This window comes from Osmerus mordax, chromosome 5 (assembly GCF_038355195.1).
Source record: "Osmerus mordax isolate fOsmMor3 chromosome 5, fOsmMor3.pri, whole genome shotgun sequence".
Taxonomy (NCBI): Eukaryota; Metazoa; Chordata; class Actinopteri; order Osmeriformes; family Osmeridae; genus Osmerus; species Osmerus mordax.
The window spans coordinates 21,777,843-21,796,585 of NC_090054.1; the positions used below are offsets into that span (position 1 = coordinate 21,777,843).

The 18,743-nt window shown below is 54.7% G+C and overlaps 1 protein-coding gene across 1 annotated transcript in view; it reads right to left on the minus strand.

The window, feature by feature from the left end:
• LOC136942772 (signal-induced proliferation-associated 1-like protein 2) overlaps positions 1–18,743 on the minus strand; it is a 38,026-nt gene that overhangs the window by 1,128 nt on the left and 18,155 nt on the right. Inside the window, exons 8-17 of the mRNA XM_067235744.1 lie at positions 17,112–17,386; positions 10,255–10,509; positions 6,577–6,723; positions 6,097–6,194; positions 5,401–5,489; positions 4,365–4,729; positions 3,193–3,435; positions 2,382–2,435; positions 1,781–1,916; positions 3–213 (exon numbers count right to left, since the gene is read on the minus strand). Coding sequence (XP_067091845.1) covers positions 3–213; positions 1,781–1,916; positions 2,382–2,435; positions 3,193–3,435; positions 4,365–4,729; positions 5,401–5,489; positions 6,097–6,194; positions 6,577–6,723; positions 10,255–10,509; positions 17,112–17,386 — 1,873 coding nt within the window. The remainder of the gene's footprint in view (positions 1–2; positions 214–1,780; positions 1,917–2,381; positions 2,436–3,192; positions 3,436–4,364; positions 4,730–5,400; positions 5,490–6,096; positions 6,195–6,576; positions 6,724–10,254; positions 10,510–17,111; positions 17,387–18,743) is intronic.

The following is an 18,743-nucleotide window of genomic DNA, read 5'->3' on the forward strand; positions in this document are numbered from 1 at the left end:
ACTCCTCAGCCCCCCCCCGGGGGGCCTGCGGGGGGGCAGGGTGGTGTGGTAGGGCGGGGTGCTGCTGAACAGGATGTCGCTGGCCAGGGTCTGGTCCAGAGCAGAGCTGTGGGAGCTGCTGTAAGACGAGCCCTTACGCGTACTGCACACGCTCTCATCTGACAGGGTACGGTACAGGGATCGCCGTGGTGACAGGCTCTCTGCCGCTGACATCTGGGGGAGAGAGAGGGGATGAGAGGGAGTATGCAGGGTACATGTCTACAAGCATTGACACTGACAGAGTTCAGGGAGCAACCTCCTCCTCCCACCTCCCTCCTTCCCTCCCCCCCCTCACCCCCACCTCCCTCCTTCCCTCCCCCCCCCACACCCCCACCTCCCTCCTTCCCTCCCCCCCCTCACCCCCACCTCCCTCCTTCCCTCCCTCCCCCCCCTCACCCCCACCTCCCTCCTTCCCTCCCTCCCCCCCCACACCCCCACCTCCCCCTTCCCAGGACATGACGCTCTGCCCTGCTTAGCAGGACTCTGCCATGAGCTTTCCACTGCTAATAGTGATTTAATCAAACCGGTGTCATCGTCAAGGTTTCAAATGAAGTGTGTCTAAGTGGGCTACACAGGTGTGGCCTGGGTTGAAGCTGAAAGGTGGATGTCTTGGTCTGTCGACAGCCTGGCTGTACACACCAAGCCCCTCCGCTGATTACAGCTCTTGTTCTCCTCCGTGGGAAAATAAAACAGAACGTAAATGAAACCAGGTGGAATGAAATGGTATCACTGAACTGATCCACCCGTTTTAGGTTAGATGCAAAGGGAAATGACAGCATGCCTGGCCATTTGAGTGGCTGTGATGTTGAAGCTGTAAGCAGCTGCTGTGTGCTGTGTGACTGAGGGACACAGCCTGGAGACGGGTTCTACTCTGGGGCGGAACGGCTTTGAATCCGAGTTGAGCCTCATCCAAGACTAACCCCAGCTAACGTCTCCAGGGCCTCTACTGGGAGATAATGGATCGGAGGTCGACTCAAGATGCAATGAATAGAGTCTCCAGGACCCCAGGGACGTTCTGCTCTCTCCAACTTCCTGCCTTTCATCTCTGCCAACCAAGCAAGGAAAACAGACCTGGAACACACAAGACCAGACTCTGCTGCCCTGAGGAGGAGGAGAAGAGGAGGAGGACAGGAGGAGGAGAGGAAGAGGAGGAGAGGAAGGGAGGAGGAGGAGAGGAGGGGAGGAGAGGAGGAGGAGGAGAACAGAAGGAGAGGAGGAGGAGGAGAGGAGAGGAGGAGAGGAGGGGAGGAGGAGGAGGAGGACAGGCTGATAGACAGCAGATGTGGGTCCGGGTCTCCCTTGGTTGTCATGGTGAGGTTATCAGTTGTGTTATCATGGTGAGGTTATCAGTTGTGTTATCATGGTGAGGTTATCAGTTGTGTTGTCATGGTGAGGTTATCAGTTGTGTTGTCATGGTGAGGTTATCAGTTGTGTTGTCATGGTGAGGTTATCAGTTGTGTTGTCATGGTGAGGTTATCAGCTGTGTTCCTGGCTCCTGCTCACTAGCAGGCCAGAGACCTTGTCTACATCAGCGCACACACACACACACATCAGTGTAGTACCTCATTCTCGCCACGGGCTGCTGTGTGTGCCTGTGTGTTCTGAGAGTGTGTGTATGCTGATGTGTGTGTGTTTGCAGTGTTTCCACATGTACAGCACCAGAGTGTGTGTATGCTGATGTGTGTGTGTGTGTGTTTCCACATGTACAGCACCAGAGTGTGTGTACAGCGGCCAGCCTCACCTTGCGGGGGCCCTCGTCCCCCGGGGGGCTGTCAGGCAGCATCATCTTCAGGTACTCCTCCTTGGACAGCCCCTGGAGGCCCCCGGCCCCCCTCTCCCCCACCTGTCGTTGACAGGCCTCTTGGGCGTAAAGCTGCCTGCAGGGACACACAGCCAAGGGTCAGCGCTGGGGGCCGAGGGGGCAGGGGGCCCTCACACAGCACAGCCAGGGCTCAAAGGGAGCCCAGCTGTTTGGTAAATACTGTTGGCACCAATCAGAGGGACAGGGGGCATCTTAGCATTGGAGACACGAGGGGGCAGCTCTGAGTCCTGCTGAAGATGTTAGTCTGGGGGAGGGGGAGGGAGGGGGTGAGGGAGGGAGGGGGTGAGGGACAGGAGGTGGAGCCAGGCAGGGGGCTGTGAGGGAGGCAGCCAAGCTCTGTGAGAGGAGGAAGAGGAGGAGGGGAAGAGAGGTTAGAGAGATGTCGGTCTCTGGTTAGAGAGGCAGGTTGTCCCTGACCAGGGGACAGGACCGGGGAGGAAGGCTAGGGAGGAGAGAAGGGAGAGGAGGGGAGGGGGGCTGCTACAGCAGAGGAGTGGTGAGGGTGACAGTGAGTGTGTACCTGGAGCGCTCGGACAGCGTGTTAAGGAGGAAAGCTAAGAAACTGTCTGCTCCCCTGGAACAAGCAGGAGACGCAGAAACAGCAGAGAGAAGCACAGCCAGAGGTTAGGACATGTTAGGCAGGGACAAGGAAACTTTCTGGAATGAAAGGAAAACTTAATTACATGATTAGACAATAACTGTGTGCATTATTAGGCCATTTATCAAGAACCTTGGTTATGTAAGAATAAATGAAACCATAGGAATGATCTAGACTAACAGTGGGGGGTGTTAACAGCATTATGGGCCTTCTTCATAAGGCGGGAGCAGATGACTACAGCATGCTATCAATCACTCAGGCTGGAAGTGCTACATGAGCCCCGCTAAATCAGATTACTGCATCTGCAGCACATGACGAAGCCCTCAGGGAGCCTCCTCTCCCCCTCTCTCCTGAAGACACTGAAACACGCTTGCACACACACAAACACAGGCGCGCACACCCACACACACATCTTACAAAGGCCCCCGGTATCCTACAGCTCACCATTTAATCGGACCCAGTAACTCATCACTGTCTGTTCTCTGTGTGTGTGTGTGTGTGTGTGTGTGTGTGTGTGTGTGCGCGTGTGTGTGTGTGTGTGTGTGTGTGTGTGTGTGTGTGTGTGTGTGTGCGTGAGACTGTCATCTACAGGAGCAGGTTTCGAGGTGTGTGTTTCTCACAGCCTGGGTCAGTACCCACTAGTGAACCCTGCCAGGGCTGTGGACATATGGACACACACTCAGCCACACACACACACGCTCACACACACACACACACAAACTCACACACTCACCCACACTCTGACATGGCAGGCTCTTCAGGACGGGGTATGTCTTCAGAGTTCTTGGCGCCAGGCTGGGGTTGTGTCTGTCCACAGGCCTCCGAACTTAGCCCCGCCCCTGTACCTGTCTGGGGGGCGGAGTAGCCTAGCCCCGCCCCTGAGCCGGTCTGGGGGATGGTGTAGACGCGGGCGGAGTCGGCGGAGGTACAGTAGCGTGCCCCACGAGCCAGGGGACTGCCAGAGTGGTGTGAGCCGCTGACCACAGCAGAACCAGAGGCACAGGTGACCCACACAGAACCACAGCAGAACCAGAGGAACAGGTGACCCACACAGAACCACAGCAGAACCAGAGGAACAGGTGACCCACACAGAACAACAGCAGTACCAGAGGAACAGGTGACCCACACAGAACAACAGCAGTACCAGAGGAACAGGTGACCCACACAGAACAACAGCAGAACCAGAGGAACAGGTGACCCACACAGAACAACAGCAGAACCAGAGGAACAGGTGACCCACAGAGAACAACAGCAGTACCAGAGGAACAGGTGACCCACACAGAACCACAGGAGAACCACAGCAAAACAACAAGAACAGGGGGCTGGGAGTGACCAGGACAGGAAAACATGATGACCAGATCCTAAGCTGTAATAAAGCCTGTGTTCGGGGGGAGGGGCTTGTTGTGGTCACCCCCCAGCAGGAGGGCCCGGCCTGCGATCAACAGAGAGGCTCACAGCTGGACGAAAAGGTCAACCTGCAACCATCCCCATTGTGCATGTGTGTGTGGTGTGTGTGTGTGGTGTGTGTGTGTGTGTGTGTGGTGTGTGTGTGTGTGTGCATGATTGAACAGGCCAGCAGTCCGATGAGGCAATGATGTAGATGACCAACAGAGAAAGCTTTCTGTGGGTATATATGTTACTCTGTTTGTGTATTCGAACTCAATAGATTGTGGTTCCAGTCAAATCCCATAGAGAATACAATACACCCCCACGGGCAAATCAATAACACAGACATGGTAGGGTCCACTTCCTGGTGTGGTGTGTTCCAGAGCACTGGGAGGAAAAACATCAATGACATCATCCAGCCTTCAGCACAGTCACAGGTCACACTGCCACAACACTTCCCCACATACTGCTGGGACAGGAAACAGGAAGTAGAAGACACAGGAAGTGGCTGTACCGTACCTGGAGTGGGAGGAGATCTCGCTGAGGTCTCCAATGCTGCCCTCGGTCACATGACCAGCCAAGATGGCGGAGGCGAAACCCTGCGGCAGGTAAGCCTTCCCATGATCCTCCTCTGAGGCCGCGTCGTGCTCGGGGCCCCAGACCAGAGCCTGCTCAGCCAGCCTGCCCTGGAGCACCCGGGCCCCTGGGGGCCCACAGGGGTTGGTGTCGATGCCGCTGTCTGTGGACGCTCCCTTGATGTACGTGAGGCCCAAGAGCTCAGGGTCCATCAAGTCCCCGGAGCCAAAGTGCTTGTCGTCGCTGCTGCTGGAGGCATTACTTGAGAGGGTGTTGCTGCTGGAGGGGCTGGAGGTCTTATCTCCCGTCTGGGGGAGGGGGGGGGGAGAGAGAGGGAGAGGGGAAAGTGAAGGGAGAGAGAGAGAGAGAGAGAGAGAGAGAGAGAGAGAGAGAGAGAGAGAGAGAAGTGAAAGGAATGTGAGAGAGAGAGAGCGATGGAGGGAGAGGAAAGCGAAGGGAGAGAGAGGTAGAGAGAGGTAAAGAGAGAGGGAGGTAGAGAGAGAGAAAGGGGGGGAGAGAGAAAGGGAGGGAGGGAGAGAGGGAGAGAGGTGTAAGGAGAAAGAGACAGTAAATCTTCAGCCGTGAGCTGTGTTCATCACAGTGAGGTCAGTTGTCACGACAAGGGCGGGGCAGCCTGCGGCTGGAAGCGTATTTGCTTTGTGTTTGCTGTACATCAGAGGACTGTACCAAACAGAGGACTGTACCAAACAGAGGACTGTACCAAACAGAGGACTGTACCAAACAGAGGACTGTACCAAACAGAGGACTGTACCAAACAGAGGACTGTACCAAACAGAGGACTGTACCAAACAGAGGACTGCCCAGAGGAGACAGCAGACCCATGGCAGAGCACAGCCATAAGACTACTTATTAAAATAAGCCCTCCAGACTCAGCTTCCACACAGAGAGAACAGTGAGCAGTTTCACCCCAGCCCCCTGCTCTGTTGCCAGGGGTAACGTCGTGGGCCCAGGTACTCACCCTGGACAGCTTGCTGGGAGAGTCCTTGCCCCCCTCCCTCTGCTTCAGGGAGCTGAGGATCTTGGTGGAGGGGAGGTGCCACCTGGCCTCTGCAGACAGGACGCCAGGGGGGGACACGAGCAGAGTGGGGGAGGGAGGGAGAGGAGTGAAAGCAGAGAAAGGAAAGAGGGGAGAGAGAGAGGGGAGAGAGATAGAGGGGGAGAGAGGAGATAGAAAGATAGAGGGGGAGAGAGGAGAGAGAGAGAGCAGTAAGATGAGCTGTCTTACTGAGAGCATGACAGACGACAGCCACTTGAATCTGAAGTCCAGATCACAGATACACCCCAGGTCAAAGGTCACAGAGCTGAGCTTTCATAGAGACACGACCTCTCATTGGTTCAGAGGGGGCAGAAGAGTTTCATACACATGCATAAGTCACAACCTCCATAAATCATGTACATTTAGTCATTTATCAGACGCTCTTATCCAGAGCGACTTACAGTAAGTACAGGGACATTCCCCCGAGGCAAGCAGGGTGAAGTGCCTTGCCCAAGGACACAACGTCAGTTGGCATGACCGGGAATCGAACTGGCAACCTTCGGATTACTAGCCCGATTCCCTCACCGCTCAGCCACCTGACTCCCTACAATGTACAACACAACAGCGTGATTCAAGCCCCACAGTTGAACAGGTCCCACAGGGGGAGGGGAGACTCACCTGCAGAGCGGGTCCTCTCCAGCGTGGTCTCCCTGTCCCGCGCGTCCCCCTCTCCCTGCAGCTCCCCAGAGCGCTCCTGAAGGACTGGGGAAGGACAGCTGCAGGACAGGAACACAGGCAGGGTCACAGCTTGTTTACAGCTCTCAGCACACAGCAGCAGAGAGAACATGCCAGCACACTCCCCTCAGAGGACTCTCTAAGTCATTGAGGATCATAGGTCAGAAACTTGAGCTCATTTGAGTCAAGCTGAACATGGCGTTTCCTGCCGACGCTGACGAGAGGGGCCTGTTCAGGTAGTCAAGCCAGGTTACGGTATTCTGGCTTTTCTTCTGTCACAGTAGGGGTGTGTGTGTGTGTGTACAGTAGGGGTGTGTGAGTGTGTACAGTAGGGGTTTCTGTATGTGTGTGTGTACAGTAGGTGTGCGTGTGTACAGTAGGTGTGCGTGTGTACAGTAGGTATGTGTGTGTGCGTGTGCATACCCGTCGTATCCGTGCTGCTGTGTCCAGGCTGTGCTGCTGCAGGGCCCAGGGTCACTGGAGGACGACTGGTTACTAGGGGAACTCCGGTACGGCTGGTCGCTCTGGTTACACACACTCACCTGGGGGTTCTCCATGTCCAGCACAGCCCTGAGGACACACACACACAGTCACCCTACAGTCCACCAGGAGGAGCCAGCTAACACAGCTATCACACAGTAAAGTGCTCAACCATGCACTTAATCTTACGTAAAAACATCACATGGCCAGTACTGACATCTTTCCAGTGCTTCTGGGGGCTGAAATTATATAACAGTTTTTTTGCCACCCTTCCCCTGACATTTGAAGTTGTCCGCTTGTCCTGGGGACGGAGTCCTGCTGGTGAGAGTTGTTTGTATGAACTCTGAACTTCCTGACAGGACAGGACACCCACAGGAGTGGGTCTCCTGTCAGCTGGGCCTGTATGTTGCCCTGTCTCCTGTCCTGTATGCTGCCCTGTCTCCTGTCCTGTATGCTGCCCTGTCTCCTGTCCTGTATGTTGCCCTGTCTCCTGTCCTGTATGCTGCCCTGTCTCCTGTCCTGTATGCTGCCCTGTCTCCTGTCCTGTATGTTGCCCTGTCTCCTGTCCTGTATGCTGCCCTGTCTCCTGTCCTGTATGCTGCCCTGTCTCCTGTCCTGTATGCTGCCCTGTCTCCTGTCCTGTATGCTGCCCTGTCTCCTGTCCTGTATGCTGCCCTGTCTCCTGTCCTGTATGCTGCCCTGTCTCCTGTCCTGTATGCTGCCCTGTCTCCTGTCCTGTATGCTGCCCTGTCTCCTGTCCTGTATGCTGCCCTGTCTCCTGTCCTGTATGCTGCCCTGTCTCCTGTCCTGTATGCTGCCCTGTCTCCTGTCCTGTATGCTGCCCTGTCTCCTGTCCTGTATGTTGCCCTGTCTCCTGTCCTGTATGCTGCCCTGTCTCCTGTCCTGTATGTTGCCCTGTCTCCTGTCCTGTATGCTGCCCTGTCTCCTGTCCTGTATGCTGCCCTGTCTCCTGTCCTGTATGCTGCCCTGTCTCCTGTCCTGTATGCTGCCCTGTCTCCTGTCCTGTATGCTGCCCTGTCTCCTGTCCTGTATGCTGCCCTGTCTCCTGTCCTGTATGCTGCCCTGTCTCCTGTCCTGTATGCTGCCCTGTCTCCTGTCCTGTATGCTGCCCTGTCTCCTGTCCTGTATGCTGCCCTGTCTCCTGTCCTGTATGCTGCTCCAGGGCCCAGCTGAGGAGGCCAGGCCACAACACACTCTCCCGCCGACCAATCAGATGCAGAAGAAAGCCTCTCTTGTTGAGAGTGTGTGTGTGTGTGTGTGGTATGTTTGTGCTATCAGGCCTTAGTAACAGCCCTAGTAACAGGAACTGGTAACAGCCCTGGTGGTCTACACCTTCTCTCCGGCCAAGCTGTTAGTCTGTCTTTCTGCTGTTAAGGAAACAGAGGCAGCTGCCTCTGCTGTTAAGGAGACAGAGGCTGCCTCTGCTGTTAGACAGCCCCCCCCCCTGGCCCTCCCCCGGCACAACTAAACAGCTTCAGGAGGGGATATTGAAAATCATTTCTCTCTCCTGGAATAACAGTGGCTCCCAGAGCGAGCTGGTGGTTTGAGCCTGTCTCGTATGAACAGGCCAGTTTAAGCCTGTCTCGTATGAACAGGCCAGGCCTGCCGTCAGCCCTGCAGGAAATGACAACTGCTCAGTGTAAGCTGTCGTCTGAGTACTGAGTCACCGTCACCTACAGACACACATACACACAAGGCTTGGGGGAATCTGGTTGTAAATTCACTTGCTAGAATATGAGAAAGACCAGTTTAGCCCTCGTCTATGGGTTCCCTTTGTCTGATCTGAACAACATCTCTCTCCTGCCTCCTGCCTCTGTTTGGAGTGGTCTGGGTCGGGAGAAGGGCTCTCTGTCTGTTTCTCCCTCCCTCTCCATCTCTGTTTCAGGAGTAATTGGCTGTGATGAGATCCTCCACATCAGTGTCACCTCAGGGGGAGGGATGGAGGGATGGAGGGAGAGATGTAGAGAGACGGGTGGAGGGAGAGATGTAGAGAGACGGATGGAGGGAGAGATGTAGAGAGACGGATGGAGGGAGAGATGTAGAGAGACGGATGGAGGGAGAGAGAGAGATGGAAGGAGAGATGTAGAGAGACGGATGGAGGGAGAGATGTAGAGAGACGGATGGAGGGAGAGATGTAGAGAGACGGATGGAGGGAGAGATGTAGAGAGACAGATGGAGGGAGAGAGAGAGATGGAAGGAGAGATGTAGAGAGACGGATGGAGGGAGAGATGTAGAGAGACGGATGGAGGGAGAGATGTAGAGAGACGGATGGAGGGAGAGATGTAGAGAGACGGATGGAGGGAGAGATGTAGAGAGACGGATGGAGGGAGAGATGTAGAGAGACGGATAGAGGGAGAGAGACGGATGGAGGGAGAGATGTAGAGAGACGGATGGAGGGAGAGAGAGAGAGAGATGGATGGAGGGAGAGAGATGGAAGGGAAGGAAAGCTCACTGGCTTCACTGCTGGTGACTCTTAGAGGTAGAGAAGCAGCCATTATACTGCAGGAGTCACAGGGGGGGGCACAGGGGGGGGCACACAGGGGGGGGGCACACAGCAGGGGGGCACAGGGGACACACACACAGGAGGGGGGCACAGGGGGGGGCACACGGGAGGGGGGCATAGGGGACACACAAACAGGAGGGGGGCACAGGGGGTGACACGGCCTAGGAAAGGTCATCACCACCACAGGGGGTCATTAGGAGCACAAATCAGTCCTGCATAGAGGCTGCGAGAAGAACAATGTGAGATATGAGAGAGCAGCTGTCCTTGAGGAGTACAGGAACGAGGAACCAGGGACACACACACGACACTGAACTCCAGCACAGAAGAAGCATCCAGAACACAGAACCTCATCAGGGGGATTTTAGGGGATAATGTGATCAGATGCAGGGAGGGCATCTCTACTGGGGAGACAGGGGATAATGTGATCAGATGCAGGGAGGGCATCTCCACTGGGGAGACAGGAGATAATGTGATCAGATGCAGGGAGGGCATCTCCACTGGGGAGACAGGAGATAATGTGATCAGATGCAGGGAGGGCATCTCCACTGGGGAGACAGGAGATAATGTGATCAGATGCAGGGAGGGCATCTCCACTGGGGAGACAGGAGATAATGTGATCAGATGCAGGGAGGGCATCTCCACTGGGGAGACAGGAGATAATGTGATCAGATGCAGGGAGGGCATCTCCACTGGGGAGACAGGAGATAATGTGATCAGATGCAGGGAGGGCATCTCCACTGGGGAGACAGGAGATAATGTGATCAGATGCAGGGAGGGCATCTCCACTGGGGAGACAGGAGATAATGTGATCAGATGCAGGGAGGGCATCTCCACTGGGGAGACAGGAATCCTGAGCCCTGCTCTAGTTGATGGGACATTCTTAATGTTGTCTTCATGATATATCCAAACATCTTCACCCTGTCAGGGCCTGTTCACATGTTCAAGTCACGACCAGGTTTACACACCTCAACTCACAGCAGTGACACAAAATCTATAATCCATCAGCATAACAACACCTGTAACAACACTGTATGTGTGTGTGTGTGTGTAGGTGTGTGTGTATGTGTGTGTGTGTATGTGTGTGTTCGGTTCCCTACCTCGATCCGTCAGGCAGCTTCCTGTCAAACGAGGTGCTTCGTGGGATAGCAGCCTGGGCCTGCTGGAGGAGCTGCTGGGCCTGGGGCCGCTCAGGGCCCATGGTGGGGGAGCCCCGGGGGAGCGCGCCCCCGCCCGGCGTGGGGACACGGTGCCAGGTCGTGTTCCTCCTGAAGGGAGTCTTGTACTCGCAGGGCATCCCCTCGCTGTCCACCTTGTACTCCACCATTGGGATGCGGTAGAGCTCAGAGCAGCCCCTGGGGGGGAGAGAGGGGGAGAGAGGGCAGCACGCCGGTCAGCAAGGCACCTAGGGCGAGAGAGGGCAGTTTCACACCTGGAGCTGATTGGGGGGCGAGGAGATGGGCTGACCCAGGAGAGGGCTCAGCATCAGGGAAGCCCAGCAGAGACAGAGCTACGGGTCCTCCCCATAGCTCCCCTCCCCAGGGGAGAGACTGGTCTACAGGCCTCTGCTGCTCTCCAGGAGGGGAGGAGAGGGGAGGGGGAGGTGAGGAGGGGAGGGGAGGAGGGGGGAGGTGAAGAGGGGAGGAGGAGAGGAGGGAGGAGGTGAGGAGGGAGGAGGTGAGGAGGTGAGGAGGGGAGGAGGTGAGGAGGAGGTGAGGAGGGGGGAGGTGAGGAGGGGAGGAGGAGAGGAGGTGAGGAGGGAAGGAGGGAGGAGGTGAGGAGGTGAGGAGGGGAGGAGGAGGGGAGGGAGGAGGAGGTGAGGAGGGGGGAGGTGAGGAGGGGAGGAGGTGAGGAGGGGAGGAGGGGAGGGAGGAGGAGGTGAGGAGGGGGGAGGTGAGGAGGGGAGGAGGTGAGGAGGTGAGGAGGGGAGGAGGGGAGGGAGGAGGAGGTGAGGAGGGGGGAGGTGAGGAGGTGAGGAGGGGAGGGTTGTTGAACAGCCTGGGTGTTCCGCTCCCTCTCCAGAACCACCTCAAGCAAAACCCCAATGATTACACTGCCCTCCCTCCCCCCTCCATCTTCCAGGATCCACTGGGAAGACGGGTCTGCTGTATACATACTGTGGGGTGTGTATACAGTAGGGCTTGAGAGGGTTGGCCCACTGATTGCACAGGCTGTGGTGTGTGTGTGCATGGGGGGGTCCTAATCCCTCTCAGAAAGACCCTTTCATCAATCTAGGACATCGCTGGCTCGGCTGTGTACAGCTGGGGTCCAATGGGATTGTGACAGTGTGCGACAGGAACCAATCAGCATCCTGCTCCTTCTACACCCACCATCCCCCTCCCTCCCCCCTGTCACATCTGTTCTGTGTCAACGTCAGGTTTATCTCCTATGGACGACTGTCAATTCTATCTGCACTATATCTAAAAGGCTGGTTATTAATACTAGATGTATGTTGAGCATGCATGGACGAACATGAGATTACGGTGAATCATAAAGCAACATTAGATCTTCTCCAGGAGAACCTGTCTGGATCCTGTGACAGCCAAGCCAAGCGCATCAGATCATCTGGAGCTGAACCCTGATCCATCATTCATCAGCATTTCCATCCAAGCAACCCGTCTCTCTCTCCACCACTTTTCAAACACAGTTCATCAGAACCTCGTCCTGTCGCCTGGGTAACAAGACGTGACACGGGGTGAAGCTGTTAGCAAGAGTGTTAAACACAGAGGTTTCGGTTAATGACCTTTTCAACAGGCGGGAGAACTGAGTCATTACGCAGATGAACTGTGCATCCCTCAAGCCGTCTCCATGCTGAGTGCAGGAGGGTCACGAGACACCCCCTCCCCCTCAGGATCCCTGCTGCACCTTCTACCATCTTCATCTTCCACTGTGAGGAAGACTCCTTCCTAAAAACGCTCAAAATCCGTTTTACTTCCCCAAGGAAGTGCACAAACTGCTACCTGGTCACCTGATCATCAAGCCAGGACCAGGCCTGTTTGGTCAGCCAGGCTTGTCCCTGGTTCAGGATTAGCACCCCCCAGCCACCCAGCCAGCCAGCCCAGGCAGGGCTCGAGCAGCACAGGGCGGACAGGAACCAGACACGATTTACACACGCTTCCCTTCTGCTGCTCTGCCAAGACCTACAGCAGGCCCTCTCTCCCAGCTCAAGATGAAGCCTTGCATGCTTTATGATAACACTCTTAAATAACCCCCTGTAGGAGAGGGCCTTGTTCACACACCACCAGACCCACGCTGCTCTCAGCAGAGGAGGCACGTTTAAAAGCGTGCAGCAAGGAATTGTGGGATTAACTGCAGCACTGTATGGTGGGATCTTCTCACAGTTTCCTGGTCGAATGTCGCCCCCTCACTAGGTGTTGGCATGTTGCTGGCAGAGGATCCTCAGACAGGATGAAGATGGAGGATGAGAAAGCTGACACCACATCACAGGAAAGGTCACCACTGCCCGTCTCAATCTGTCACCGTGCAGCACACACAAGGAGAAAGAAACACACCACGAAAACACACCTAATCCTGTGTTTTTCCTACACAACATCAGAATCAGTATCAGAATTGGTTTTTATTCACCATGAAAGTTTGCACAGACAAGGAATTTACTTTGGCAGGAGAGCCTACCTAGGCAGCCATTTTCGGCGCCAACTAGAAAGTTACAGCATAACATGAGGAGAGAGGAGGAGAGAAAAAGGCAACACCCAGACAATGCTCCTAGAGGAGTACAGTGTGGGAACAGACAAAAACCTCAGCACATAAGCACAACAACATTTACAAAAACACGTGACTTGCAACGGGAATTGGGAGGTAGACAAGCAGCATCTGGACCTGCAGCCATGGTAGGCGCTGGACACAGACCCGCCAGCCACCCTGGGGAAACAAGCAGGCGAAGGCGTTGGATGGGGGTGGGGGGGGGGTGATATCTACCACCCCCCCATGTGTTCAGGAGGAACACAGCCCCACTCACCCCCATCACCCTGTGTGACTCCCCAGTCAACACTGTGGAGTCCTTCCGCTTCCTGGGCACTATCCTCTCCCAGGACCTCAAGTGGGAACTGAACATCAGCTCCCTCATCAAGAAAGCACAACAGAGGATGTACTTCCTTCGGCAGATGAAGAAGTTCAACCTGCCAAAGACAATGATGGTGCACTTCTACTCAGCCATCATTGAGTCCATCCTCACCTCCTCCATCACCGTCTGGTACGCTGCTGCCACTGCCAAGGACAAGAGCAGACTGCAGCGTATCATCCGTACTGCTGAGAAGGTGATTGGCTGCAATCTGCCTACCCTCGAGGACCTGCACACCTCGAGGACCCTGAGGCGAGCGAGGAAGATTGTGGCCGACTCCTCCCACCCTGGACACTCCCTGTTTCAGTCACTCCCCTCCGGCAGAAGGCTGCGGTCTATCAGGACCAATACCTCACGCCACAAAAACAGTTTCTTCCCTTCCGCTGTTGGCCTCTTCAAAAAGGCCAAGGGACCACACTGACTCAAATGACTTATTGCTTAAAACACTCTGCTTTTGCACTGCACCACAACATGGTATCTTGTACATTTGTATTTTTTGTAATATTTGTATTTTTGTATTTTTATATTGTAATTTACGGCAACTTATATTTATCCCACTTAGTACTGCTAGTTTATGTACCCTTAGTATAGTTAGTCCACATATTTAAATTTTAGGTATATGTTTATTGTATGCACCTTCCTGCCAAAGCAAATTCCTTGTCTGTGCAAACTTTCATGGCGAATAAATCCCTTTCTGATTCTGATTCTGATTCTGATTCTGTAGTAGGTGAAAGTTAATGTGTGAGTAGGTCTGGGTTGGCGCCCTCGACCTAGGCCACAATCAGTCCGATTCTCCCTATGCAGATTGTGTTGGCCAGGAGACATCCTTGGTCATGACCCGGGCAGAGACCAAACCACAGATGTCGGTGGGGGGGGGGGAGGAGGAGCAAGATAGTCTCGCTTCAGCGCTCTCCAGGGGAGTTGTTTTCTAGCGACGGCCTTGGCCAAAGCCTGTGCTGGTTACGGGGCCGAAAGTGGATAAGATTGGGGTACTTGTTTTGACGAGTAGCCGCAACTCAATTTTCATGTCCACCCTTCAGGAAGGTCTCCATGTTCTCCATCTTCCTTTGCAGAGCCGCAAACTTTTTTTTTTTTTTTCATACACATTAGAGAGCCCTGTGTGTTGCCTTCACAACCTGAAGCGGCTTCTTACTGTTTCTCTTTGCTCCCTCATTAGTCAGATCCGTAGCAAGCTTGTTCAGACCTCCACAGCCATGAAGGAACAGACTGGAACTGCAGAGACACAAACATCCTGTCTCCAGAGTAAATAACCACATTTCTAGGTTAGGCTAATATTAGAGTTGTATTTTACAGGCCTGGAGACGCAGCACAGCTAAACCTTAAAAAGGCTCGGTCAACTTTCAGCAGATAAATAAAGAAGAGAGATCCCGTGGGGATCTGCGTGAGAAAAGAGATGTAGTCTCAGTGAGGAGAGAGATGTAGTCTCAGAGTGAGCACGTAGACACACACATCATGACACCCGAGGGCTCCACACGCCCCAGTCTTGCTCATGAAGAGAGCCACTTGTAACGGGTGAGGAGGGGTGAGGAGGGGTGAGGAGGGGTGAGGAGGGGTGAGGAGGGGTGAGGCGTCCCCCTCGGAGCCCCTGAGGGAGGTGCTAGTCCTGGGGGGCAGTGAGGAACCAGCGTCCCTGTCCGAGGCAGCTACAGATCCAGTCTCCTCTCTGTCTCACATCTCTCTGTTGGAGTGCTGAATTCCTTTCCCTTGAGATAATAGAGGAGAAACTGTAGCGCCCATTGTCGTCTGCGACACTTTAGCTGCTCAGAAGAGCGGTGGGGGAGGGGGGCCTGAGGGCCCTCGAGATTCTTACTGTGACCTCTGACCCCCCTGGTGGGAAAGGGACCCTGGATGGTGGTGGTCGTTCATGAGTGTCTGGGAGACTGGCGCTGGTGTGGCTCTGAGAAGACAGGAGGACGGCTGTTCCTCGTGGTTCTCCTCTCAGACTTGAGCAGCCAGGGACCTCAGCACCTCCGCAAGGCTGCACTGGAAACTCTCCTCTAATCTGCAGCAACCATCTGCTGGCGAGATTTACTACTGTAGATGGGTCACCCTCTGGCCATGATGTGCATTATATAGGCCACTGTTAGAGTATGGAATGGCTTAATGTATACTCTGTGTCAAGAGCAATACAGTCCGGCCCACTTATATAAGCATCTTTCCATGACAATCAAAATCAACTTAGCCCAGATCAGGCAGTCAGAGGCAGAAGTGCACAGTTGCTCTAAACAGGACAGACCCTTCTGTTCCAGACCTGAGTCCGGTGGACACACACCAGGACTGACAGAGACACACCCTGATGACCGATGGCTGCTACAGGGCCTTGTTTGTTTGGACTGCTTCCTGCCTCTTTGAACTCAGACAATCATAACTCAGATTATGATTGTATCATGATGTATCATCCCAGATCCTGCTAAGAGGATTACAGCAGGGTTCTGGCAGAGCCGTGGTGGAATCACACAGAGGATGTTGTCCAGCCTCTGAAGACTGACTCTCAGACTGACTCTCAGACTGACTCTCAGACTGACTCTCAGACTGACTCTGCCAGGCCACACGGTGGAACATAGATCATGGATGAGAGCCGCTACACACACACACACACACTCACACACACACCTTCACAGGACACATACACACACCTTTCTGGGTCTGTGCGGAGGCAGACTGTCCTACCCAGAAACCTAGACTGAGACGACAAAGAGAAGGCAGAAAAGAAAGGTTTGCCAGCTCTCAGACGAGAGACGGCAGCTGTTCTGTCATCAAGACGCTCTCCTCGTTACAACACTGTCCCTTCAGCCGGCTGGATCTGTCTGGCTGCCTGGACTCCTCTTTGGTTCACTCATTCATCTGAACTGTGGTTCACTCATTCATCTTAACTGTGGTTCATTCATTCATCTTAACTCTGGTTCCTTCCGTCCATTGTTAGAGCACAGAAACAAGAATCCCTGTTCTCTCCCTTCAGAGTAATCACCTTGTTTGCAGCTTCAGAGCTACATTAACTCCAGGAAAATTCACATTTAGCGTTTTTCTATGCAAATCGCTTTCCATACAGCACAGAGGCACATTTGGTACAGTTCCAGGAGAAAGACTGAAAATGTTCTTTCTGCTCCTGCTTGCATCTCTAATGGCATCTTCAGCTCCTACCATAACAAGTACATCCATTCACACAATCATTACGCCTACATGTGATACTGTATGAGCAAGCAGAGGAACACCTGAGGTCTGCATGCAGAGGAACACCTGAGGTCTGCATGCAGAGGAACACCTGAGGTCTGCATGCAGAGGAACACCTGAGGTCTGCATGCAGAGGAACACCTGAGGTCTGCATGCAGAGGAACACCTGAGGTCTGCATGCAGAGGAACACCTGAGGTCTGCATGCAGAGGAACACCTGAGGTCTGCATGCAGAGGAACACCTGAGGTCTGCATGCAGAGGAACACCTGAGGTCTGCATGCAGAGGAACACCTGAGGTCTGCATGCAGAGGAACACCTGAGGTCTGCATGCAGAGGAACACCTGAGGTCTGCATGCAGAGGAACACCTGAGGTCTGCATGCAGAGGAACACCTGAGGTCTGCATGCAGAGGAACACCTGAGGTCTGCATGCAGAGGAACACCTGAGGTCTGCATGCAGAGGAACACCTGAGGTCTGCATGCAGAGGAACACCTGAGGTCTGCATGCAGAGGAACACCTGAGGTCTGCATGCAGAGGAACACCTGAGGTCTGCATGCAGGATTACCGACCCAGCAGGGGGTCTAATTAGCATACTGTCTAGGATTTACTGATGACCTCATTTCAGATGTGCCGTGACAGATGTGCCAGTCAGGGAATGTGTGTGTGTAGGTTCAGTTCCAGCAGCTACCTGCGGGGGGCGCCGTCCTGGTGTGGCTGGATGATGACCACCTTCACGCTGACGGACGTCCTCAGGAGGTCGATCATCTGCTCGTGGGTGAGGGTCGCCACGGCGACCTTGCAGATCTCCACCAGCCGGCTGCCCTGGCGAAGACCCGCCTTCCAGGCGAAGCCGAACGGCTCCACATCTGCCACCACGCCCTCAAAGTTGACGTGGAACCCCAGCTGGCCCAGAGCGTTCCTCCGCAGGGTCATCTCTGACGTCTCACAGCCACGGGTCACTATCTGGAGGAACACAGACATGACTCATGAGAGACAGAAAAAGAGAGAGAGCACAATAGAATGCAACAGAGGCATCTGAATGCAAACAGTCCACCCATCTGCACCCGCCCCCCCCCCCCACCCCCCCCCCACACACCTATCCACACCTATCCACACACACACACACACACACAGAAAGCAGGAACGAGCCTCCTCAGGCTGTGTGCACAGACAGGAGATGCTCATGATGAAACAAACATACTTCTACTGCTGATGACACTGGCAGCTCAGAGGTCAACAGGTCAGGCGCTGCGTGTGTGGTTCAGGGACTTAACACAGACACTAAGACACTTAGTAGAGACATTTAGACAAGCCAGTCATTAGCAGTATTAGCCAAACTCAAAAGGTGATGCTGGTGTTGGTTGGCAGGCTGGCTTGTTTCCAGTGAGAAGCTTAGCTGTCCTCTACAGTCCTTTATCCAGTGAGAGCTCTTAACCAGCCAGCCACGACGCAGCCACAACAGTCACAACACAGTCAGTCACAACACAATCACAACACAGTCAGAACACAGTCAGAACACAGTCAGAACACAGTCAGAACACAGTCAGAACACAGCTGCAACACAGCCGCAGCCCGGACAGAGAGCCAAGACATCTCACACAACCCACTGGCTCCTGAGGAAGTGCTAGGGTTAGTGGGCCTAACACACACTCACTCGCACACACGCACACAAGCTCACACACACACACACACACACACACCGCCTGTCAACACGGAACTGGACCCTGACACAACTAGAACCCAACTCCACATGAGAGGCCATGGTGTGGGATGATGGGAGTCCCAGCTGGACCAGGCTGTTTCCTGGAAGCTGATCCCAGGGCAGAGCTGCCGTAGTGGGGCAGACCTGGCAGTGACAGGGGAGGTGGGGGGGTCATTTACTCACTGCCAGGCTGAGCTCTATAAGCCCTTTAGCAGAACACACTCAGCCACACACGTGATGAGATGGACAACTGAGCAGCTGTAAACACAGCCTGGCCCTCTACACAGCCTGGCCCGTTACACAGCCTGGCCCTCTACACAGCCTGGCCCTCTACACAGCCTGGCCCTCTACACAGCCTGGCCCTCTACACAGCCTGGCCCCCTACACAGCCTGGCCCTGTACACAGCCTGTCCCCCTACACAGCCTGGCCCCCTACACAGCCTGTCCCCCTACACAGCCTGGCCCTCTACACAGCCTGTCCCCCTACACAGCCTGGCCCTCTACACAGCCTGGCCCTGTACACAGCCTGGCCCCCTACACAGCCTGGCCCTGTACACAGCCTGGCCCTGTACACAGCCTGGCCCTGTACACAGCCTGGCCCCCTACACAGCCTGGCCC